Raw genomic sequence first — 24,271 nt, 5'->3', positions numbered from 1 at the left:
CCAGTAACCAGGGCAGAGGGTGGCACCACTCCGGAGCTGCTTGAGTGCGAGCATTTGCCAGACGGGGTCCCGGTGGGGCCTCTCCCTGCAGAGCTCTGTGCCCTGGGTGGGACAGAGCTGGGTTGGCCCCACTCCAGCACCCCCTCATGGCTTTGTCTCCATCCTGTCTCCTGCAGCGACTCTGAAATCCAAGCAAGATGAATTGCACCGGAAAGCACTGCAGACGCTGGAGAGGTGAGGGAGGCCCGACTGGCAGCGTTGCTCGAGGTGGCTCGTTCTCATGTTCTCTTAGGAGACCTTCTGGTGTAGACAGAGTAAAGGTTTCTGTCCCCATGTTGTTGACCAGCTAACTGAGGCTCTGAGAGCTCACACAGGAAGCAGGGACAGGCCTTTGGGGTTGGGTGGGCGGGTTGAGCCCTTCCACACGAGTAGAGCTCCCCCCAGGCTCAGCTCCCGTCCCCCTGAGCTCAGGGGACGTGAGCTATAGCAGGAAAGCACCTTGCACAGTGACCTACAAGTATAGCAGGGACTCAGAAAGAGTGTTTGCCTCCTCCCAGCCCCTCTGCAACCTGAGGGCTGTGAGGAGCCCTACCCCAAGTCCTCACAGAGATTTCCTGGGAGCCCAGAGTCCAGGAGGGAGGAAGGGAGGGAGGGGGCGGCAGAGAAGCCCCTCCCCCAGCAGCAGCCCTTCCTCCCTCTCCAGGCCCATCCTGGCTGAGCCCCCTCTCCACCACAGCCCGGGGACCCACCTGAGCATCCCTCCGCTTCCTTCCTCTGGCCCATCGCAGGGCTCTTCCCCATGAGCCCTGTGTGTCTTTCTCCCTCAGAGCACGGATGGCAGCTGCTGGGTAGGGGCCTGTTCTGGACTCCTTATGCCAGCTTCCTGGGAACTCCCCTCTGGGGCAGGCTGTTCTCAAGCCCAGGGAGGAAGGAGAGGCCCATCCTGGCAAACCCCCTCTGAACTCCCAGGGTCAGGGGACATCGCCTTCCCTCCCCCGCTGGCTCTTCATTCCCAGCGCTTCTTGCCCAGAGAGGCCATCCCAGCCCCACATCCTCCGGGAACTGTTCCCTTCTGTCGTGCGGTGGAGAGGGCAGACTCCAGGCTCTGTACCAGGCCACAGCCGGGTCAACAGCTGCCCGGAGGAGAGGGCTTCCCCCACCCAGCAGTCCTGTCCTCCCAGACGGCCCCCACCTCAGCCAGAGCCAGCTCTCTCGGCACCCACTGCCCCTGCCTTGGGCTGCCCGTGGGCTTTCTGCCCCAGCCATGGTCTCCCGCGGGGCACCCTCCAAAGCGGGCCCAGGCAGAATCTCCAATATTTGGCCCTGCAGCACCCAGCACAGGGGTGGGCACGCTGGAGACCCACGTGACACACTGGTTGTCGACCTTGATGGCTGACTTGCTGTTCCCTTGCCCCATACAGAGCCCAGCAGCTGGCGCCCGGTGACCCCCAGGTCATCCTCTATGTCTCCCTGCAGCTGGCCCTCGTCCGCCAGGTGAGTCCTCACAATTCTAACACCCAGGTCTCTGGGGGCTGCTGATCTTCTCCTGGCTCCACTGCCTTTATCGGCTGTGTGACCCTTTGCAAGTGACTTGACCTCTCTGAGCCTCTGTTTCCTTGTCTGCTATGTCAGTACCTTCATACTCCACCTCAGAGGCCCCTAGTAAGGATTAAGTCAGCTAATGTGGTAAAGCCCCTGGCCCACGGTGGGCGCACAGGAAGGGGTTATTCTCTGCCCTCACTCCTCCTGCAGTGTGTCCGTCTCCTGAGAAGTTGCCAGGTGAGCACAGTAAACATTTGCTGTGTCCTCACCTTCTGTTGAGCTTTCCCCAGGGGTCTGGAGTAGAGTGATTGGCACGTGGAGCTGTTTCTGTGTGACCCAGAGCTTTCCTCTGACCCTGTGGACGCCACCGGCAGGCTCGGCCTCTGGGGCCTGACGGGGGCCTGCTGTCCGCCAACCACCTTCGACTTGCATGGCTCTCCAGGCCGACCCACCTTCCTTGAGCGTGGACGCTGGGCCACTCGGGCTGGGCTGCAGACTGTTGGAGAGGAGTCCACAGAGCCCCCATCTGCTCGTGGTCAGGCGACAGGCAGCCTGGCTGCCGAGGGTGCTGCCGTACCCCCACTGGCCTGGGCGAGCCCTGCGTCTGATGAGGGCGCCGGTGGCCCCTTTTGACACCTGAGGCGCTGAAGCTCTCCTGAGCTCAGGAACTGGGAACTGGCCAGGCCAGCACAATGTCTGCTCCAGAGCCCACCCTGACCCAGTGAAGCAACCCCATGGGGCTCTAAGCATCCTGTCCCCCTGTCCCATTTGGAGACTGGGCACTTGGAGCCTTGTCCACCGGCCTGGTGGTTGGTTTTACTGGTCGATTTCAACTTCTAGCCCCTGGTCTCATCTTCGGGGAGCTGTGTTTCCAGCCCCTCTCCCACTGTGCCCCTGGCTCCTGACTTCCAGGTCCTGGGGGAGGCACCTTGTCCCTCTCTGCTGCTCTCTCCAGAAACATGAGTCTGCTCTGCTGCTCCCAGGAGCGTGGACGCAAAGATACCCGAGACCAGTTTATTTTTAGCCCTCTGTAAAAGAACCGGTGCTTTCCTTGCCAATCAAGTTCCTGATGAACCTTCGGTGATGCATTTTTTAATATCTTTAAGTATTCAGCCGCCTCTGATGAATGGCGTGTGTCCTCCCAGAGAGATGGCTGGGCCAGGCCAGTGGAGCCTGTTACCCGTTGTCCTTGGGCACCCAGATCTTGGTAACCTCAGGGGGTTGAAGGGTCCCTGAACGAACTCTAAGCTAGTCCTGCCTGCCTGAGTCTCTGAGCTCCTCTGGCCCATCCTGCCCAGAGCATGCATGGCTGCTCAAGTAGTGAGGGCCGAGGATTTGGACACCCAGCCCAGAATAACGGGGCAGGAGCAGCCTTGGGGAGGCACGGGCAAGCCAAGCCAGGGGCCACACTGACCTTAGCTTCCTCCTTTACTTTCCATGACCTTTCCACAAAGGGAGGTCCCTGTGGGAGGACTCTGGGCCTGGCAGTATGCCCGCAGCCTGTGCAGAGGCCGGGTGGAGACCGGGCGGGTACCAGGCACGCCAGGGACCAGAGCCCCAGCTGACCTGTGTCCTGTAGGCCCCTCAAGGAGCATTGGAGACCGGGGTCTGAGGTTTGGTGAAGAACAAGACTTTCTGAAAAGGGCTCCCGAGGTTCCTGGGAGGACGGGGTCCTGGTGTGGATAGAGCCACAGGAGCTGACACAACTACCAGGCCTGAGCACCTGAGAGAACACGTCCCTCAGGACTGGAAGAAAGGATCTTACCTGTTCGTTAGCTGCCTGGCCTTTGGGGGCTTGTAGAGGGAAACTCACATTTTCAAACGTGTTCGACACTCAACAGGACATTTTTCCTACGTCGTCTCACCCTCTCAGCCACTGTCATAGGTATGACCGTTATCCTCATTTTGCAGCGTAAGGACTGCAGCTCAGACAGGCGAAGTCCCCTGCCCTAGGCGCCAGCTAGGAAGTGGCAGGGCTGGGATCCATGCCCCCATCTGACCCCAGAGCCTAAGCTCTTGCCACTGTGAGCCTCTGAGTAGGAGGCAGCATTTATCTGTCAGCCCCCAGCACTGCGTGAACAGGTTCGGAGAAGAGTTCTGTAGCTAGTGGTCCAGGTGGCCTCTCCTCACAGCCCCACTCCTCCGGTTTAGTTGGTGCTTCCCGGCCGATCCTTCGTGGTACACTGTGAACCTGCTCCTCTTTTCCCTCTTGCGTGGGCACAGTGCTAGCTTCCAGGGCCTGACTTTGGACAGCAGATCCCTCCTGGCCATGTGATTTGGGGGGGTGTTTTCTCATCAGAGCCCCTGCCTGCCCCACAGTGCCTGGGGTCTCATTGAGTCTGCTGCACCCTTGTTGGCTGGCACCTGGCCCCAGAGTCCGGGTGAGGTGTGGGCCTTGGGGAAGGTCACTCAGCTGGTACCTTTCTCCGGCAGATCTCCAGCGCCATGGAGCAGCTGCAGGAGGCCCTGAAAGTGTGCAAGGATGACGCCAACGCCCTCCACCTGCTGGCGCTCCTTTTCTCCGCCCAGAAACACTATCAGCATGCCCTGGACGTCATCAACATGGCCATCACGGAGTATCCCGAGAACTTCAAGTGAGTTCCCCGCGGACAGTGCTGGGCTGGCGGGCTGGTCAGTGCACACACTGAGCGTCAGGGTGGGGCGGGGACCTGTGGGGGCGGAGCCTGGCTCTGGCATTCTGTTCTGGCCAGGTGTGAGCAGAGGGCACACACCTGCTGTGTGGTGTGAGGGCAGCTCCACGTAGCCTGTTGTTTGTGTTCGGGAGACAGCCCTGGCTCTTGGTCTCCATCCTGCATTTGAGAGATTATTAAAACTGAAATCAGTTCACTTTAAAAGACAGGTCGCTTAGGGAACACTACACGTAGATAAAACAACCTGTGCGGACAAGGGATTAGTTACCTAATCCCAAATATAATACAGCAAGACCTACTGTGTAGAAGTTTATTTTTTACTTTTATACAACTACACGAAGGACAAAGGTCCTCCTCTTCCAGTAGCAGTTACCTGGCTTTTTTCCAAGCTCCATCCTCATGCCTATCTGGCAGGGTCTGACGCGCGGTCTGCTGCCAGCCATGTGTGTGCACATATGTGTGTATGAGTGTGCCTCTGTGTGTGTGCGTTTATTGTCGGTTACGCTTCGGTGGAAACAGAAACTGTCACGACGAGAGGGTTAGAATCCTAGGGTGGGGAGGGGTTGCCTCACCCGGCCCCTGGGTCAGAGTGCATGTCACAGAAGAAACAAGAGGCTGGGCCAGGCATCAGACACTGTCCTTTTTCTGAGTGAAATCTTGCATGCAGGTGGAAACTGTGAACAGATGGGAGCAGAGCTGTCCTGTGGAAGCCAGGGAAGGGGGCCCACGTGCTGGCCCCTCGGTGCCCCCAGCCCAGTGCAGGAGCCTCCCGTGCCAGCGTCTCCCATCTGAGTGCACGAGTTGAGTGGGGGGTGGAAAATCCACCTGCCACGCAGCCCTGTGGAGTGACCCTGGGGTGTGACCGTGGCTCTTTGCAAATAAGTCCGTACTTTTCCCCATGGATGAGACCCCTGGATTAGCAGGAAATGTCGCTGAGTCCATTACTGGTCAGGGATCACTGAAGAATGTCATTGCTCTTCAACTGAAGGTGCATCCTGCTTCTCCAGCTGCACCCTGCATTGGGAACAAGCTGCGTGTGGCTCCCGCTGTTGCCACGGCAGTTAATTAAACCCCGGATCCAGTAAATATCACTGCAGCCAAACAGAAAAGTCAGCCTCCTTCGCCCTGACCTCAGTGTCCTCAACAAGGTCTGTATTGCAGGCACTTAAAGGCCCGTGGTCTGGGTCTGCCACCCAGTGCCTCGCTGGTCCCAGGTGGCTGAGACCTTGTAGAGGCTCTTCCTTTCTGCAGAGACTGCCTTAGTGTAGGAGAGGCTGGCAGGCTGGTGTCAGGGGTCTGGGAGGCCTGGCCCAGGGGGATGCCGCTGGGTGGAATAGACCCCTTTCCTCTTGCGCTTGTCGCCATGTGGGAGCCACAGCAGGTCCCTGGCTGTCACTTACCTGTGGTGCCTCCAGCAGCTTGCCCCTGCATCTTCTCAGCTGCTGAAAGACTGACATCTGTCCTGCCTCCAAGGACTATTGTGAGACTCGGACAAGAAAAGATCTCACAGTCAATTTACAACTGGTTTCAAGGGCAGCAGTGGGGGTGGGTCTGGAAGATGGTCCACAGTGTAAGGCCGGGACCTGGGACCCGAGGGCGGCAAGTGCCCTCAGTGGGCCGGGAGGTGGGGGAGGGCGTCCTGCACGTGAGGGCAGGGGAAGCTGTGAAAAGGTGTTCAGGCTCCTTAGCTGCACAGGAGGTTGCCGTTCCTGGGGGGCAGACTCAAGACTCCAGGAGAAAAACCCAGCTTTCGTGGAGTTGACTCTTGAAAATCCTCCTGAATTCAGGGATTAGAAAGCAAAGCAAAGAGAATCTTGATTTCCAAGCTGTGGGGTGACCTTTAGTTAATGGAGCTTGAGTTTAAAAAGGCAGAAACGTGGTGAGGCAGAGACTGATGGGCCTGCGGGGACAGTGGGAACCTGGCACGGTGGGAACCAGACACCCGAGCAGCTTCCTGAAATCCTGAGGGCTTCCGACGGAGCCCTGGACACATGTGCTGGCCTGGCCGTTGCTGGCCAGTTTGCCGGGGGCCTCAAGGGGGCAGCAGGCTCCCTATTTGCACCTGGGTTCCGAGCCAGGCCAGGCCTCAGAATGCAAGAGATCCCCACAGCAAGCTTGGAGATGCCTTTGCTGGTCCCTTCCCCAGTCCTGGGATTGGGAGGCTCAGCCGGGAGGGTCACGGGGAACAGGCCACTGTTAAGCTTGGTCCCTGAAGCCATGGGCTCCGTGGGGCGCTGGTTTTAGGTAACAGATTCCTTGTGCTTTAGTCAGGCCGCTTGTAGGGGAGGTCGCCATAGTAACCAAACAACATTCCTGGGCTAATGATGGGAGCTTTCCAATAACCAGCCTGTCAGTCACTGCTCCCACCCCAGACCTGGCAGCCTGCCAGACGGGTTTTGAAAGCCCAGGCTCTTGAGCTGACAGAAAAGGAGCAAACTGGTTTGCCCTTCCCTTCCCCTCCCACCCCTCTTGGGTTTCTGGCCAGCCCAGCCCAGGTCCTGGGGGCCTTGGAAGGTCCTGGGGGGAGGGGTGTCGGAGGGCTAGGGAGCTCTCCCCAGAGCAGGAGCTGTATGGCCCTCTTGACAAGCCAGAGCTCACCACTTGTAAGCAAATGGAACCGGTCACAGCATCTCCCCCAGGAAACCTGGGCTGTTTTGGAAAATGTTTGAGCTGAGAACTAGGCATTAGCTGGGGCCAGACCGTGACTGAATCCAGCCAAGGCCAAGTTGGCCTCGAGGGTACCCCTCTGATCTCTCCCTGGCCTGCCTCACCTTTTTCTCAGGTTGCATGTGATAAATTTCTAGTGGTGCATTCCACTGAGCAGAAGGGATCAGAGTCCTGGGGCTTCTGTTAATGTCTCTGACTTAAACCCAGCGTGTTTATTGGATGGTTCTTATTAGGGACTTGGAGTAGATCAAAGGGACGCTTAAAATACCAGCACTCCAGCGAGGGGGCTGGAATCAAAGGTATTAGCACAAACGTAGTTTATCACTTTGCCAGGTTCATGAAACATTTTTGGCTGCCACATCCCCTGATGAGGACAGGAGCTATGGGGTAAGCTTGCAGGCCATGTGGTGGAGGGAAGTGTTAAACCAGACATAATCACTGGCACCGGCACACTCTTCCCCAAAGGTCAGTTCCTCATCGGCGAAGCTAGTCTGACATTCAGCATTTCCCTTCGCTGGTGGCTCTTTGGAGCCCTCCTGAAACCTCACTCCACGCGACACTGCGGTCGGAGAGTCTTCAGCCTCCCTGTAGCCTTCTGCTGACACTCCACCTAGGAGGGCAGATGATCGAGGTTATTTTGTTTGGGGAAGAAGAAGGAAAGGAAGGAAGACAGATATTTGCAGGTTTCTCCAGAAGGAATTCTTTGTTTCAAAGCCGTTTCCGCTCTTTGCTCCCTGATCCTCACGCCTGTGAACATTTTCTGGTGGCAGGCACTGTGGCCTGGGGCCCTTGGCTTTCAAGCAAGAGTGGCCCAGCCTTTCTGCCCCTGGGAGAGGGCTCGAGGCGAATTTGTGCCCATGAAGTAGGGCTGGCCTCCCCTCTGCAGTGGGTGGTCTTCAGGTCCCCAGGCCTGCTCACTGGGCAGAGATTATAGACCAAGACCAAGGTGTTTGCTTCTTGGTGTCTTATACCTGGCTGGGAGCCAACTTTTGTTCCATCTAAGGACGTGCTTTCCGGAAGTTCTTCCACCCCAAAATGGTTATGGAATGGCTCTGTGTGGTTTGTGTTCATATCGTTCAAGGTCAAGAATTGTGTTTGGAGAGTCACCTGGAGGTCACCGGAGGTGACCTGCAGCTGAGGGAAGCTGGGCCAGCCATCGGTCAGCACAGATAAGGCCGGGGGTGCCATGGGCGCAGGCGGCTGTTCTGCGGGTGGGCCAGAGCTTTTGAAGCAACAAGGCGCTAACTCCTGGATGTGGAAGCTTATGGGCTGTCGATTTTAAACGTCGGATCACATTGAATGAATTCATTAAGAGGTAGAGGATCAGTGTGAACCTTAAAAGGCTGGGGGATATGAGTCAGTGTAATCCTCCAGAGCCAAGGAAAAATTACTGGTTTTTTAGGGCTAAGAAAAGCTGCCATAGGTGTCCCTTGCAAGTTAGGGATTAGTCTATGGGAAGGTAATAAAGATGGGCCTGACTGCGGCCCCCTCCCTTTTGGGGGGGTCCCTCCTGTTAGAGCTTTAAAATAATATCCTCAACGAGCAGGTGTGTGAGCTTCGTCAGGTAATTGCCCTGGTGGAGCCTCTCCCAGAGGCATGGCATTTAGAGGAGCCTGAGACCTGTGTCCTTCAGCACTTCCCTGGCCAGGGTGAGAGCCAGGTGATGACAGCCCTTGGAGGCGAGGGAGTGGCTGGTTCCTACTCATATATGGGCTGCCCCTCCCCTTCTCCCTGAGCCCCACCTCCAGGCCTTCAGACCTGTCCCTGCCAGTCCAGCCCCAAGGAGTACCTTACCTCGCCTTGCTTCCTTACCTCGCCTAGCTTACCTCGCCTTGCTTCCAAATCCTGCCCATCCTCAGAGACTCCCCTTGGGCTCCACTTTGCCTTGAAGCTCCTGTACTCAGAGCTGAACCACTCAACTGAGTGTCTGATTCTCTTCTTCTGTTTCGTTTCCTAATGGCCTTGGATGTGTTTCTTGAGCTTCCCCGAGAGTGTGGAAGCACCTTTGGGGCAGAGATTATGGCCTGTCCTCTGCCTCCCCTTCCTACCTGTAGGGAACCCACAGCTGGACACCCAGCACACCACTGGACCCCCCGATGGGTGGACCGTAGGAGTTGTTTTGTTCGTTGTTCTGGAAGGAGGGAAGGGAACACATGGGGATGTTGGCTCTTACAGCCCTCAGAGCACTCTCATACCCCTTAACCCTGTTTGGTCGTTGCTTTGGTTTGATTTACTTTTTGGTCTTTACAACCCTCCTACTCTAAAGGTAACGGAACTGACGGGAGAGTTAGAGGGTCTCTCAAGGTCAGAAAGCTGATGAGTGGCAAAGCAGGGACTAGAACCCGAGGCAGCTGACTGACTGAACAGCCCTGGTGCGCTTGAACCCCGAGTGCTTCAATAATAACAGAATAACAACACCCGGTGCTTGCTCTGTGCCAGGCACTGCTTAAGCAGTTTCCGTGCAGTAACTCATCTAATCCCTCAGCAGCTGTGGGAGGTGGAGGAACTATCGTTACTCCCACTTTCCAGATGAGGAAAACAGAGGCACAGAGGGCTTAAGTAAGCAACTGTACATGATAGGGGCTAGGTAAGTAGTGATGACAGGTCATACGTGGACTGGACCGTTTATGAAGTGCTAGGCCTTTTATGTGCGTTGTTTCCTCATAACAGCCCCCAGGGTGTAGTGATACCGTCATTCCCATTTTACAGATAAGAAACTGAAGCTCTGAGAAGTTGAAATGACTGGCCAGAGGGTACATGGCTACAAGAAGGGAAGCTGGGATTTGAACTTGGGTCATCAGACTTGGGCCCCGTTTTCCGGGACAAGACCCACTTCCTGTAGAAGCCCACGCTGCATGCAGGCTCTGGCCTCCCGGCTGAGGAGTTAGACTTTCCAGAGGCGTGGCCGCCTGACTCAGAGAATAGCCTGCTTTTTCCACCCAATTATGTGTTTTCTATAAAAATAGAACTCTTCATTAAAACAATGCAGCACAGCCATCAGCTGGAATTACTAATTACCGTCCTTTAAAGAGATAATACCCCTTTTGTGCATTCGCCATACTTGCCGCCACCCTCTCCCCCACTACAGAGGGCCAGGAGCCAGAAACCAGGGCCCCGGAACGCACACACGGGGCAGTGGGACCAGAGGAGAGAGTTTCTGCAGGAGGCTCTGCAGCTTTGTTTCCTTGGTTCCTGGTCATGGGGACCCCACAGCTTTCCAGGCCTCCGTGAGTCCTTGTGACTCAACTTTCTTCTTCTGTTATCCAACAAAGATTTGTTGAGTGACATTAGGTGAGGCACTGGGAAGACAGAAATAAGAAAGACGTGGTTCTGCCCCGAGCGTAGGGTCTGGTAGGAAAGACCGGTAATGATGGAGCGGTCTCAGGATGAGGGCTGACCTTTCTTGAGGGGTGGCTGTGCACCGGGGCTGGCTGCCTTGACAGTTTCTGTTGCCCTTAGTCCTCCCGACAGCCCTGCTTGGTGGTGCCGTTACCGTCCCTATTTGACCAACATCCGGTAGAGCTCAGAGAGCTGAAGGCACCTGCTAGGAAGCAGCGGGACCTGGGTGTACCTGCATTGCCTGATGCCAAAGGCCGTGTTTCAGCACGACCTCCTCCTGTTTGCTGGGGAGTGAGTCAGGGGCCAGAGGTGCTTCCCTCAGGTACACAGCAGGTATCGTGTTCAAGTGTTTATTGCACATGCTGAGTAAATTTTATAGGGAACTTCTTTCAAGGAACATGAAAGTAAAAACGTGGGCCCGTTGTGCGTGCCTCGCACACAGCCCATGTCCCTCCCTGCAGCCAGCTCTGCTCTGCCAGCATCCCCCTGCCACCGAGAGTGGGGTGCTGGGGTGAGCAGCAGGGAGGGAACACCGGGGAAGATGGTTGGAGGCCCTGGGTGAGGGGGATGGACGAGATAACCTCTGACCCCAGGACAGTGCTGGCTTAGCCAGAGCTGCTGTCACAAAAATATCCCCCGTTTACAAAATAATTCTTTTTTTTAAAAAAAAGGTTTTGGAAAGGCTCATGCTCACCCAGTTCTGAGGAGGCCCACCCTGAGATGGTTCCTTTTCGCAGCAGTGGAAAGAAATGATTTGTCTTAGCCTCAAATGGGAATAGCTCCAAGTCTTAATCCTTTTGACAAATAATTAGCAGTCTGATCCTGGCCCAGGAGTTCAAGCCAGGCGGGGACTGGGAGGAGAGAGAGGAGGCGGGTGCTAGGCCCACCCGAGCTTTCCCCTGGGAACCTCCATCATCAGCCCTTGGCCAGAGCTATCACGAAGATTGGCAAAGCCAGTGACCTGTGGCGACACCCAGAGAGGCTGACCTCGCTGGTGTCTCTCTTCCCTCACTGGAGGAGGGCTGGCCCAGATGCAGACAGACTGACTGACTGACTACAGGGCTGAGATCGTTCACGGTTCAGCAGGGGCTGGCTCTGTTCAGGTCTGATGGGCACCTGTCTTTGGCCCCAGGTGCTGACCCATATAGGCGACTCGGAAGGTGGCCGGCGTGGGCTGCCAAGGCTCCAGTGGCCATGAGGGAGGGCGTGCGCTCTTAGAGGGTGGGCCTGCGGCTACACTGGGCCTCCTTGCTAGGAACAGGGTGCACATGCCTCAGCCTTTGGAGTGCGCAGAGTGCCAGGACCCGGGACTCTCCTCCCCGCAGCCCAGCAGCCTCACCCCTGCAGCGGGGACAGAGGGCATGGCGTTTACACTGACGCTTGCTCCTTCGCCTTCCCCAGAGAGAACTCTCATCTTTCACATCTGCCTTCAGATGCAATGGCGGCGCTGCAAAGGCGTTCGGCCTTAAAAGGCCTCAGTGTTTATTCTACATCTTAAAAAACAGGAAGGTGCTTGCAAGACAAGGCCACGGCCGAGGTTCGTTCACCCCGACCGGGTTGGCTGTGGCTCTGTCCCTCCCCTCTGATCCTCTTCCTTTCTCATGCCCATCTTTGGTCCCAGGAGCCACCTGGAGCCAAAGGTGCCACCTGCCTTGCTGAACAGGCCATGAAGCTCTGGGGTTTTCTGAGAGCCTTCAGAGACACCTGGCCTGGACACTGCTTTTGGGGGTCTGCTAGGCCTGCATTTTTAAAGGAATCCCTTCCCTGAGCCTTGGGCAGGCCTGTGCTTAAGGACTTAGTACAGCTGTAGGTTTCTCAGCTGCTGCTTCTGGGTCATCACAGTTCATCCTGCAGGAGTCCCTGGGGCAGACAGGGCAAGAGACTCCACTCCTATTTCACAGGTTTGGAACCTGTGACATGCCCAGCTGGGTAGCAGCAAAGCTGGGACTTTGGCTCGGGTTTCTCACTCCTGGGCCAGTGTCTGTCTACCGAGTGACGCTACAGTGCAGGGTTAGGACAGCAACGTGGCCATTCCTCTTCCGGAATGGCTTTTGTCAGGTCGTTGGAGGGCTGCAAGATTCCAATACCCCAGCCTTCCTGTCTCAGAGACTCTCCTCAGTTGTGCTGTTGGCTCTGCCTGGGTGACTGTCCTCTGGGATGAAGACCCTCAGTCACATGGAGCCAGACGCTTTCATGTCACGTCCAGAACTCCCTGTTCCTCCCCAGGCCCTGGGAAACTTTGCTTCTGGACAGCTTAAAGTGGAATCAGCCAGCACTTTGCTTGTGGGCTGTGTGAGTCCAGCCCTCTCTGCAGTTCTGAGACATCAGTGAGCAGATTCCTCGCCTGCCTCCTAGCCAGGAGCCAGCAGCGGGACGTGGGGCTGTCACAAGCCGGCTCTGATTCAACATGGATTGCGAGACGCAGAGCGTGGCTGGAGGGTTGTAACAACACGCATTTTCATAGTGTTAAGCTAAGCGGACACCATGTGCTCAGCTCTGTGCCAGGCACTGGGGAGGCGAGGAGGGCACTGACATAGAGGGAGGCAGGGTCCTGTCCTGCAGGCAGTCGTCATCCAGGTGGGGACATGCGGCAGGACACAGGACGAGATAAATGGTAGTTCTGCCATCTATAGGCAGGACTGGCTGCACGCTGTTTCTAGAGTATTTGAATTTTTCAATGCTTGATATGAGTTTATCTTCATTGTTAAAAGCATAAGCCTATGTGGCAAAAAAGAAAAAAGTGTGCACACACACACACACATACATACATACATACATACATACATATATGAGAGAGAGTAAGTGCTAACTGAAGATTGTCCTGAGCGTTCAGAGAAGGGCAGGGGTGGCCACGCTTCTTGGAGAAGGACTGGAACCGTTGGATTAAAATTGTGGGTTTTTTTTTTAAGTCTCAGAATCCTTTCTTCCGATGACATTTTAGACTCATTCAGCATATAAAACAGGTATGCCAGGGGCTGGGCTGTTTGAAGGGAGGGGGGAGCCCGGGCTCACCCCCTCTGTTCCCCAGCCCTCACTGCAGCGGCCTCCACACGGCCCCATCCACGAAGCACAGTGCTCTGATGAGGCTCTGGCCTGTTGGTGTGGACCCCAGCAGCCACAGTGGCACCCTAGGGCACTGCCAGCCTCCTCGTACCATTGTGTGAAGAACTGGGCCACCCATCCCGGCAGATGGGATAGAGAGGGAGACCTGTGCTCCAGCAAGACCAGTGGTTTGGTTGTCTCAGAAGAGTGGCAAGGAGTGGGGTTGTTTGCTGATCCCCGTTGCCAGGCGGAAAGAGTTCAGTGGTGACTTAGAGGCGTGGCCGCTGTGTGTGGATGACTAAGTCCCCACGATGTAGTAAAGGCCGTGGGGGTTGGGGCGGGGTGCAGCCCCCATGGGGACGCACAGAAGGTCAGAGGGTGACATCTGGTTAGGAGTTGGCCAGATGTCAGAGAGGAAGGGTGAGCCCCAGCAGGGGCGACAGTGTGAAACAAAGCCTGTCCTGCACGGCAGGGAGCCGCTTATACCCTGTGAGCAGCCCACAGGTACCCAAGGTCATGGGGAGAGGTGGCAGGAATGGAAGGTGGCACGGACAGTCGGGGCAGGGCCCCTTGTTGAGGAGGACGGTTCTGGCAGCGCTGAACTGCGAGACCAAGGAAATCTCAGGAGCTAATCTGGAGCCTCCCAGGATCTGGGAGTGAGGGATCCAACCGGAGTGTGACTGTCGGAGTGCTTGCCCCAGCCCAGAAAGGATGTGGTTGGGTTGAGAAATTCCGCTCTGGGTCACTCATGCTAATGGAATGTCAGGGTCTGTGTTGGTAGAAGTCACTGTAATGCCAGCTCAGCATTCAGCCACTTCTGTTCCGGGCACACAGTGTGGCCAGGTCTGCCACGGACCCCCGCTGGCTCTCAGGGGCGCAGGCAGCAGTAGGGGGAAGGGACGGGGCGGAGAGGGGCGAGCTGCAGAGGAGGCCTGTCTGGGGGGATTTGGGAGCAGGGGAATGCTGCAGGGCTGGTCTGCCCAGGGACGGCTCCCAGTGGCCCTGCCCAGGGGAGGTGCAGCCTTGGAGTGGACTAAGCCTGGGTGACCCGACCCTCCAGGGGGAGGAGCTTTCACTCGCACCAACACCTGTTCCAGCCGCAGGCCCTCCCCCTCCCCCATGCTTCTCTTCCCTCCCCCAGCTCCCGACTGTATCCCACCCCACCCTCCTCTTCATCAAACACCAGCCCCGGCAAGACCCCTCATCTGTTCTTTCCTTGCACTGAGTCTGATCCAAAAATACAGCCCTGGATTCTCTGGGCGATTTGTCATTTTTAGCACTGATTGTCACCTTGAAGGCAGAAATTGTGTCTTCTATTTCACGTTCCTAAAGCAGAGGCTCCTAATACTTGTGGAGTGTTGGACCTTTTGAGAGTCCGGGAGAGGGGAGTGGGGATGGCAAGACCAGGGTCCCCAGCAGCTCCCACAGGAGTACTGAGACCACGTTCCTCACCAGGCCCATGCAGTCTGCACTGCGGGGAACACACTTTCTGCCCTCTGGACCTCGTAGGCCTGCTGGGCGATTCGTTAGTAAATGTTCTAAGGAGGGTGCAGGACATCCTGAGAGTCTGGGAAGGCTTCCTGGGGGAGGTGGGATTTACAGTTGAGCATGGGGGAAGGGATGAGAAAGGAGAGGAGAGGCCATGTGGTGGTGGGGACGACCCTGTGAGCAGGGGCAGAGAGGGACGTGGATTTTTCAGGGAAAGTGAGGAAGAAAAATAATACTTGCCCAGAACCCAAACCCTCTCCACCGAAAAGGGGCAAATTCCACCCTTTTAATTCTCTTCCAACAAGTCACAATCTGAGAAAAACAAGGCGTGAGAAGAAAGGAATGGAGTGAAGCCATCCAAGTCCTTTGTGAGGCTGGAGGCCCAGGACTCAGTGCAAGCAGGGGAGGCCAGGGCCCTGACTGAGGGGGAAGGTCAGAGGGAGAAGCCCCCAGATGGAGGCCTGGCCTCCCAGTGTGGGGCCTGCTGTCTGCTGTAGCCTTGGTCGTGGGGCTGCACCCTGTCTCCAACGCAGGACTCGGCTTCTGTGATCCGCGAGGGCCTGTGTGCCACCCTCAGGTGGGCCGGCAGCACCACCAGGCAGCAGTCAAATTCAGGGCCTGATACTCGGGTTTGCCCAAAAGCAGTGCCGTGAACGGAAGGGCGTCACCGCTCACCACCCACAGAGAACCAGGAGTCGCGGCCTTGTTTGGGCCTCGGTGGCCCGGCCAGGTTCTCCGCAGGCTGGTGCGCATCAGTGTGGCTGGCAGCACCCGTGGTAAAAAGATGGCGGTACTTCCATATGTGTGGGTAAACAGCCACTGCCCTGACCCTCCCCAGGACCCCAGACTCCCCAGCAGTGAAAGATCTATCAGTTGGCGCCACAGGGCATCCAGACCCCATCCTGGTCATGCTGAGCCAGTGTTCTGCCGGTCTGTCTGTGTCCTGGGCGAAGGGAGGCAGCCAGCCAGCCCTGCGTCCTGCCTCCTGGTGGGCCAGCACTTTCTCTCTCTTCCCAGGCCTTCTCAGGGCCACATCCCCACTGCTTTTACCCCAGAGGACTTCAGGGTTGGGGGTTGAGAGAGATTCTAAGCGGTGACGGAATAAGACTTCATGTCACTTTCATCCTATTGAACGTATAAGGAGGGCTGGCAATTTTGGGCTATCCAGGGAAGAATCCTTCGACAGAGTAAAACCTGACCCTCCTCAGGTATACAGGGTCAGGATACAGTTTGCATTCAATTAGGAGATGTTAACTGAGCACCTGTTGCCTGCTGGCGAGGCGGAAAGCAGAACCCTGTGCCCTTCTGTGACCTTTTCACCAGCCCCTTGCTTAGCCTCATTCCTTGAGTCAAAGTTTGCTTCTGGGCCTGTCTCTTATATAAAGCCCCGTCGTGGGCCTGGTGGGCCATATAAGTAAAAAGATAGGCACGTGTTCAGTGAGGATGCTGCAGAGCCGAGGGTGTGGAGGGAGAGGAGGGGCAAAGAAAGCAAGACCGAAACCACCCTGGACAGTGCTTCAGAGGCTGGCCGGGATAGTTCACCATCAGGGGACAAGCGTGAGCGACAGGGACACTGGTGAATGCAGAAGAGTGCTCTGTGCTTTGGCAGAGAGGATGGAGAAACTGAGGCACAGAGAGAACACGTGGTCCAGGGATACAGCTGAGGCCACTGTGCTTGTGGGCACTCTACCTTCTAAGGGCTGGGGAGGTGGGCAGAATCCCTTGGGGTTCCACCCTGGGAGGAAAGCCAGGGGAAGGGGGCCCCCTCAGGCATTCTCACTGCCGTGCTCTCTCCCCACAGCCTGATGTTCACCAAGGTGAAGCTGGAGCAGATACTGAAAGGCCCAGAGGAAGCCCTTGTGACCTGCAGACAAATGCTGCGGCTGTGGCAGACCCTGTACAGCTTCTCCCAGCTGGGGTGAGTGGCGGGTCCCTCCAGATGGAGTTAGGAGGTGGTGGTTGCCAAGGCAACAGCACACAGCTGAGTGGCCATGATGCCTGGTGGGTGGAGGTGGTGAGGATGTTTGAATGAGGGAATGGGACTTACTGCTTCTGGGGCCTTTTACATCCCTGCTCTAATTTTAACCTTTTGACAATCCTCTGTGAAGGACAGAAAGAGGCTGTTTAGGAAACTTCAGAGGGGTAAGGAAAGTTTAGGTTTAGGTTTAGGTTTAGGAAAGTTCAGAGGGGTAAGAGGGAAGAGAAATCGTTATTAAGCATCTCCCCCATCAGCGGCTTTTATCTTACCCACTGTCAGATTTTACCTCACCCCAGGCGGTAAACTGGGACTCAGAGACTGGGACTCATGCCAGAGCCACTCCTGTAAATGGTAGCGGTGGAGCTAGAACCTGGCTCTCCGGAGCCCCAGCCTATGGAGCCTGTCACTTCTTTCCTGGTTCCATTTGGAAGCTGGGAGAGGAGGGGAGGAGGAAGCTGAGTTCTAAAAGGGCCCCCCACTCCTCCCCACTCACCCACTGTCCCCACACATCCCATCTCCTTCTCCAATTCCCAGCCCAAGCTCTGGGATTCTCCTGGGCCAGAGCAGGGCACTTTTGTCCAGGCTGAATCTGCAGAAAGTCTTTGCTCAGACCTACTGGGACACCTGGGCTCAGCCTATACAGCCCAAAGCAGAAATGGGCCTCATTTCCAAGTGGGGCGGTGCACTGCCCCTTCCCGGTCCCTTGGTACCACCTCCTCCCCTTGTCTGGCTGTGTCACCTCCTCAAGGGACCCCACTCTGGTAGGTATATGTATTTTCACAGGGACCCTGGCAGCCCAGCAGCCTCTTAGAATCCCCAGAGGAATATCTCTAAAGGTGCAATTTACAGAGGAGGCCTCAGGATAATCTGATGGAATAAAATCCTTGGTCAGGGTAGGGTCGGCCCTCTCTTTGCAGGCCTTTGGGCTTGGGAGATTCCAGGGCCCAACAGGACCGGTGGGTGGAAGCTGTCAGCAGGAGGCTCTGGGGTGAGGGACTTTTCAGAAAGGAAATGGGGACCCACCTGGCAGCTGGGTGCTGTGAGGGTGAGGGCCAGACTCTGGTGTGAGGGGAGCCCACATTTGGATGCCCCTCGCTCTGCCACTCACTGGCTGTGACAGGTCCCGCAGGTGCACAGCCTGGCTCCCCTTGCAGAGAGGAGCTGTCGCCAGAGCTGGCAGAGAGCGCCTCTTAGCGGGGTGGCCAGTTGCTTGCTCATCCAGGCGATCATGATGGGGCCCCTCTGAGCTGCAGCCTCATCTCCAGCGTGTAGGGCTTAGCCTGTGCCACCCCTGCGGGAGCAGCAGAGCTGTGGAGCTGTCAGGTGCTCTCCAGGATGGGGCGGTCGGGTTTGCCTTGGGGTCTTTTCAAGTCACCACCCGCAGCCTCATCTCTGGGGAACTCCCCGGCAAACGGCCCCTGGCCCCACCAACCCAGGGTGGAGCAGAGCTCAGCCGGGCCAGCTACCTGCAGGCAAATTGTTGGGACCAAAGGGTTGGATCCAGTCCCCTCCAGGCTTGCCCAAGAAGAGGAAGCATTCTTTCTGAACCTGGAGCCACAGAGCAGAAACTAGGGCTTGTAAAATCTGGGCTGGGGCAATCAAGGATCAAGGCCAGAATCCACAGCCTGAAGGTCTGGCCTGCCCCGCCCCACCCTGCCGGCTCCACCTCCGCTCTGCTCCCTGGCCGCCTTCCTCTGCTCTGCCTGGCGCCAGCCCACACGGCCCCTCCAGGAGGCTCCAGTGCCCGGCCTCTGATGGCCCAGCACAGCCCTCTCTCCATCTGGGTCTTTGTTAAACGCTCAACTTGGACTGTCTCCTTCCATCTGGCTGTCAGGTTCTTCAGGGTAGGGGCCTAGGACCAGGAGACAAGAGGTCCCCAAGATGAGCTGTTTCTGGAGCCCTAGGAGAGCCCGCTTCAGGACGAGAAACTGTGTCTGTGCATCCGCTCCAGGCCAGCACAGGCTGGGCACCTGCCCACGTTCTCATTTAGTCCTCACAACGACCTCGTGAGGTGGACATTCTCATGCTCATTAACTGCACAAAATAACTGTGATCATCTCAAGAAGAGAGGGCTAAGATCTAGAAAGGTTAAGCAGCTTTGCCGAGGCTCACATAGCTAAGGAGGCCAGCCCCGTGGCTTTCCCCCAGTGTCCCTGGCTCTTTTGCCCTGCACTCAGGTGCCTCCCGGGAATGAGAAGGGGGTGTGAGAGGTGGGAACCAGCCCGACCAACTGTGTTTCTGTGGATGGTTTCCTCTAATGCCCACAAAGATGGCTGTGCACCCAAAGAACCAAGTTCAACGTGAACCGGAGTTAGGATGGCAAGGATACCCCGGCTCTGGCGTTATTTGTGGGACCATCGTCTTGGTGCCCCTCTGAAGGGAGGAGGCCTCTGGCCCCCAGCTGGGCCTGCCTTCTCCTCTCCTGCCCTTTCCGCCTCAGTCCTCTAAGCTTCCCCAACCAGCAGGTTCAAGGCCACAGACCGCCCCCCCCAGCAGGGGGGCAGGGGCTGCCTGGGGGCTGTGTGTGCTTCAGGATGGGCACAGCCAGTTGTGCTGCCTTTCTGAGCTGGTGGTCCCCCCGCATCCCCACTCTTGAGAAAAGAGGAGCCTCCCTAGCCCTGTGGGAGCTGCAGGGACGCGGGGAATTGGCGGGGCTTGTTTATCTCCCACCCTCGGGCCCCCTCTGGCTCTTCTGGGGCCACCCTGGCAGCCCCGGGGAGGGGGAACCTGAGGCAGGGAGCGGCATCTGGGCCTTCCTTCCCTGGAAGGTAGGGGGCTGCAAAACCAGGCTTCCCTTGGAAGCCAGTCCACAGTGCCTGTGGCTCTCTGCTAGACGTTGAGAGGGTAACGAAAAGTAGAAGAGGGAATAGATGGATGGGAGAGGTTCTCATCCTCGGCGTACGTGGTGCTGGGATCCACGCTGATGGAGAGCAGAGAGGGAAGGCAGCGTGAGGGCAGGGGAGCCACAGGAGGCCTCTAGATGGATGTCGGCCCTCGGGCTGGGTTCTAAACAATGCGGGGTTTGGGTGGACCGAGAGCGGCGAGAACATGCTTGGAGGCAGCGGTATGAGTAAGCATGTAGCTTTGGAAACAAGATGTGGCAGCGTCAGGGAATAGTGAGGAGGCTGACGGCCCCACAGGCACACCGCGGGCACCCTGTGCCTGTGTGTGATCAGGACTAACATGTCGGTTTAGCATCTGGGGTGAGCCAGATTCTAGAATCCCAAGCCTGAGCTCCGATCTGGCCTGCTGCTCTGGTTGTCTCCATCCTTCCTAGTGGTCTTTGGCTCCTTTCTCGGGCCTGAACTCTTCAGCCCCAGAGCCTGCCTGGCATAAGGCTCCCCTCATTCTCCATGCCATCCCCCTCCTCCTCACCGGGGCCTGGCCCTCCCTTACCTTCCAGAGGCCTGGAGAAGGATGGCAGCCTCGCCGAGGGCCTCACACTGAAGAAGCAGAGTGGCATGCACTTGACTCTGCCCGATGCCCACGATGCAGACTCCGGTAAGAATGTGCCCTGTGGGCAGCCGTCCACGTGAGCCCACAGCTCCCTCTCCCAGCCTGAGCATCTACCCGCCTGGTCAAACCCACCCCACCTCCTGCCAGCCGCTGTGCTAAGGGGCCTGTGCTACCTCGGGCCTCTTTAGGGCCCATCTTGGCCGGATGGCTGCTGGCCCTGGGGCGGGAAGTGGGCAGCTGGCGTAGGCGAGCGAAGGACCCCACCCCCTGTGTGGGGAGTGAAGAGAGTGGGGGAGACTGGGGTGGAGAGGGCGCTGTGGAGCACGGAAACCGTTTCCCCTTAGGAAAGCTCCAGGCCAAGGTCTGCCGTGATAATGTCCACCGTAGATCCATCGAGTAGAAAGGAAGGGCTGAGCTTCTGTTTACAACTGCAGACCCAAAGCTGACTGTCGTTTCCTGGAAAAACTCATCCTGACGTCCACGACTTGTGAAATTCAAACAAGTTCGGGATCTGCAAACTTACATGTTTTAACCCAGGACCTGATTAAAGCAAACACCTTCCTTAAAAACACAAGCAGAATTAGTCACAGGAATGGAAGCATCAGGGAGCTGTGTTTGGTGGCATTGCTCATCTTTTCCACTCCTGTGGCGGTGAATCAAGTTGTGCCTTCGTTGTCAAGTGATGGAGCTGATTTCCGAAGCCACGCCCAGCACCTGACTTGAGAGGCAGGTCTGAGGATTGCTGGGCTGGACCTGGAGCTGCGGACTCCAAGGAAGCAGTGGTGACGGAGAGTGTAGCTTCCTTGCAGTTAGAGAGGGAAGGACCCTGGACAAGGTTATTAGGACTCTGTATACACCCGCCTTATAAACTGAAATCATGTGTGGTTTGCCCTGAGGTCTGAGTTTATTGGAGCCTTTACTGCCTCTGAGAGAGAGGGGAAAAAGTGCTCGCATTTCACCTGCACGTGAATTGTAAATGTCAGCGGCTTATATATCCTGGACAGGGACCCATGTCACTCCGAACTGCCACATGGAGAAGTTCTCCAGAGGGCACAGGGTCTGGCCTGATCTGCTACCCAAGGATCCTTCACAGCCCAACCACCAATGGGACCTTTCTATCAAGAAATAATAGGCACTTGTGAAAACAGAACGTAAAAACGTAAAAGGAAGAAAGGAAAAGTCATCCGTCAGTTCATCACTCAGACCTTAATAAATGGCCTTTCAGACTTGCGGAAACATGGCCGTATTTTCTTGTTTGTAAAAATGTGATCATACTCTTTTGCAATCTGCTTCTTTGTACCAAACTGTGTAATGTCAGCCTCTTTCTGCATCGATACCCATATTTATGCATCGCTATTTTAATGACTGCATAGTCTTGTATGATTATACTCTCACTTATTTTTAATCAATCCCAGTTGGCAGACAGTCAGGCCATTTCTGTCTTCGGTATCCCAGGCAGTGGTAGAATGCCCACAGTTGCCGACATTCATGGTGTTCTTCCCTAGTGATTAACTCCTAGAAGTGGGCTCACCGCCTGATTGCCCCTCAGAAAGCTCCTCTCTCCGGCCTGGGTGAGGGTAGGAGGTGGGCCCCTCCTAGTGGGTCTGTGCGCTGTTTAGCGGCTGCTGGGCCAGGCTGCCCTGCCCTGCCGGTCCCGAGGGGCTGCGCAGCCTCTGTCCTGGGGCCTGCGGTGGGGCACTCGGACTCTGTGGCTCAGCCCCTCCCACCTTGCTCTGCAGGTTCTCGGCGGGCGTCGTCCATCGCAGCCTCCCGGTTGGAGGAGGCCATGTCGGAGCTGACCGTGCCCAGCTCGGTTCTGAAGCAGGGCCCCATGCAGCTGTGGACCACGCTGGAACAGATATGGCTCCAGGCTGGTGAGTGTCCCCAGCCCCAGTGACACCCAGCCCCCTGCCTGCGGGCCACCAGGGCCCCCTCTGGCTCCTCCGGGTCTGCCCTGGCAGCCCAAGTTCGGGGAGCTGTGTCCTGAGGAAAACTAGTTAGGACTCAAACCCCCGAGAACTCATGGGAGAGCTAGAGCAGAGGTGAGATGTGCTGGCCCCAAGAAAGCGAGGCCTGGTGGTCAAGTTCGTTGAAGGCAGAGGGCTGGTAACCCTAGGGTTGCCATTCGGGTGACAATCTCTCTTGACAGCTAGTGGGCACCGTTGCCACCATGGAGTTTGATGGTCTGTTAGTATTGGGGAGGCCGGCAGCTTCAGAGTTGCACGGCTCACTTACTGCCTGTCCTGATCTAAAATGAGCTAGTGTGTGTCAAGCAGTTAGCACATAGTAGGTGCTCGGTGAATGGTTCTGGGCTTCTGTCCTGTCCACTATAATGACGGTAGAGGCAGAGGCAGCGTGGTACCCCCAGCGGTGAGGTTCCTTGATGTTTGGCTAAGGGATGCTAAGGAGTGACTCGCTGAAGTGATAGAAAATTTAACCCCACAGTGGTGTGAGAGGTGGATTAGAGTGAAAAAAGAGAGAATCAAGGCCGGAGATGTACCTGAATGAGATAGAGTGGCAGCAGCAAAAGAAAGAAGGCGGCGGTAGGATAAGTGGAATCCTAAAAATGCACCAGGCCAACACGCTCCCTTGACCCAGGAGTGAAGCTCCTCACCTTTTACTCATTACCTTCCTGTCTGCCCCGTCTCCAGCAAGGGGGTGGTGCCGATAGCCCCGAGGGCAGATGGAGAGGAGGCAAAGTAGATATTCCGTTCCTGGGACCTGCGGATTTTGCAAGTCAGAGTTAGAATGTGCTTGTTGATTGAGGATCTAAGGTTCCCCGCTGCATGGATTTCACATATAGACACATTAGTATGCAGGACGCCCCCGCTCTCCCCTCCACAGGCTCTAAATCTGGGGGGGAAAAGTTGGACCAGGATTCACAGAAAGCCTAGACCGGGAAGCATGTTAATAATGCAAATATTGCCCCAGTTAGCACCTCAGGCTCCCTTAGGACGCTAGGGATATGGGGCTGTGCTCCACCGTCAGCTTGTTACATCTGAAGTAGGAAGAGGAACTTTGAAAAATCCAGAGGGATAACAATCAAGGCCTTAGTCTGGTTCAAGATAAATTGCATCCCAGTCTGTTTTTGGCAGTAAGTTCCGTCATTAACCCAGTCTTAGGTTGGTTAACGTTATATCCTTCATCTCCCAACTGTCATTCTCCTCCCCTCCCTCTGCAAGCCTCTTTCCCATTCCAGTCTGATGTGAGAAGCCTCACAGAGGGTTTCCACCCGAGAGATGAGTTTCAAAAATGTTGCCTCTTTGCCAGTGGGTTCGTGTGAAAATGGGAGAGGCACCCGGCCCCATAGATGCTCCAGGATCCTGAGTGTCAAGAGATGCCTTCCAGAAGGGCAGGATGGCGCACCTTTCTCTCTCACTGAAGCTCATGTCTCTGGGAGCTAACAACGTGCTAGAGAGAGGGAAATAGGTGTAGGGAGAGTTCCCCTGCCCTGGAGGTCCAGGGGCTCACAGGCGGCTGTGGGCTTTCCCTGGGTCAGGGGAAGTTAGCCCGAGTCCCAGCTCCCAAATGGCAGATCCACACTGTCTGGGCTGCCCTGGCTCTTTAGGTGGCCCCGAAGGTGGAAGCTACCCCTGCTGTCGGCTGGGCAGACTGGGGACCTGGGGTAGGGCCGTCAGGGCTGTGTCTAAAGAGCGTATTTATTATAAAGATACAGTTGAGACGGAAGCTACGTCTGACCCTTGGTCCGACAGGCTCCTCTAATTCTTGTTTCCTTCTTTCCTCCTCATTCTTCCCTTATCTTCCTCCACTCTCCATTCTTTCCCAGCTCCCTGCCCTTCTCCCTCCGGCCTTCTGTGCCCGCTTCCCATGGCCTCTTTTCCTTTGCTCCTGCCTGCCCTTCTTTCCTCCTCTCTGCCCGTCAGCCCCTCCTCCTGAGTCCGTGAGGAGAGCGCTCCCGGGGCAGGAAGCCGGGAGCCCAGGCCCGTACAGCCCTGACATCTGTGTGGCCTGAGGAAAACGGTGCCCCTCGCTGCATCCCAGGGGTGGAGGGTCTCAGACCAACCCAAAAAATCCCTTCAGACCTTTGCGTTCTCTGTGTTACTCTCCCGGCCTTTCTCCCTTCCGGCCCCCTGCTCTTCTCTCTCAT

The 24,271-nt window shown here is 56.6% G+C and overlaps 1 protein-coding gene across 2 annotated transcripts in view; it reads left to right on the top strand.

The window, feature by feature from the left end:
• The window catches only part of TTC7A (tetratricopeptide repeat domain 7A), a 121,668-nt gene that overhangs the window by 79,240 nt on the left and 18,157 nt on the right, over positions 1-24,271 (top strand). For both annotated transcript variants that reach the window (XM_029232615.1, XM_029232616.1), the window contains exons 13-18: positions 177-234; positions 1,422-1,494; positions 3,976-4,136; positions 16,531-16,647; positions 20,111-20,208; positions 21,903-22,037. In XM_029232615.1, the coding sequence (XP_029088448.1) occupies positions 177-234; positions 1,422-1,494; positions 3,976-4,136; positions 16,531-16,647; positions 20,111-20,208; positions 21,903-22,037 (642 nt within the window). The remainder of the gene's footprint in view (positions 1-176; positions 235-1,421; positions 1,495-3,975; positions 4,137-16,530; positions 16,648-20,110; positions 20,209-21,902; positions 22,038-24,271) is intronic.

The sequence above is a fragment of the Monodon monoceros genome, unplaced genomic scaffold (genome assembly GCF_005190385.1).
Source record: "Monodon monoceros isolate NGI ecotype Baffin Bay Population unplaced genomic scaffold, NGI_Narwhal_1 Super_Scaffold_19, whole genome shotgun sequence".
NCBI classification, from domain to species: domain Eukaryota; kingdom Metazoa; phylum Chordata; class Mammalia; order Artiodactyla; family Monodontidae; genus Monodon; species Monodon monoceros.
The sequence above is the reverse complement of the archived record's forward strand: the minus strand, read 5'-3'. Positions and strand labels throughout refer to the sequence as shown.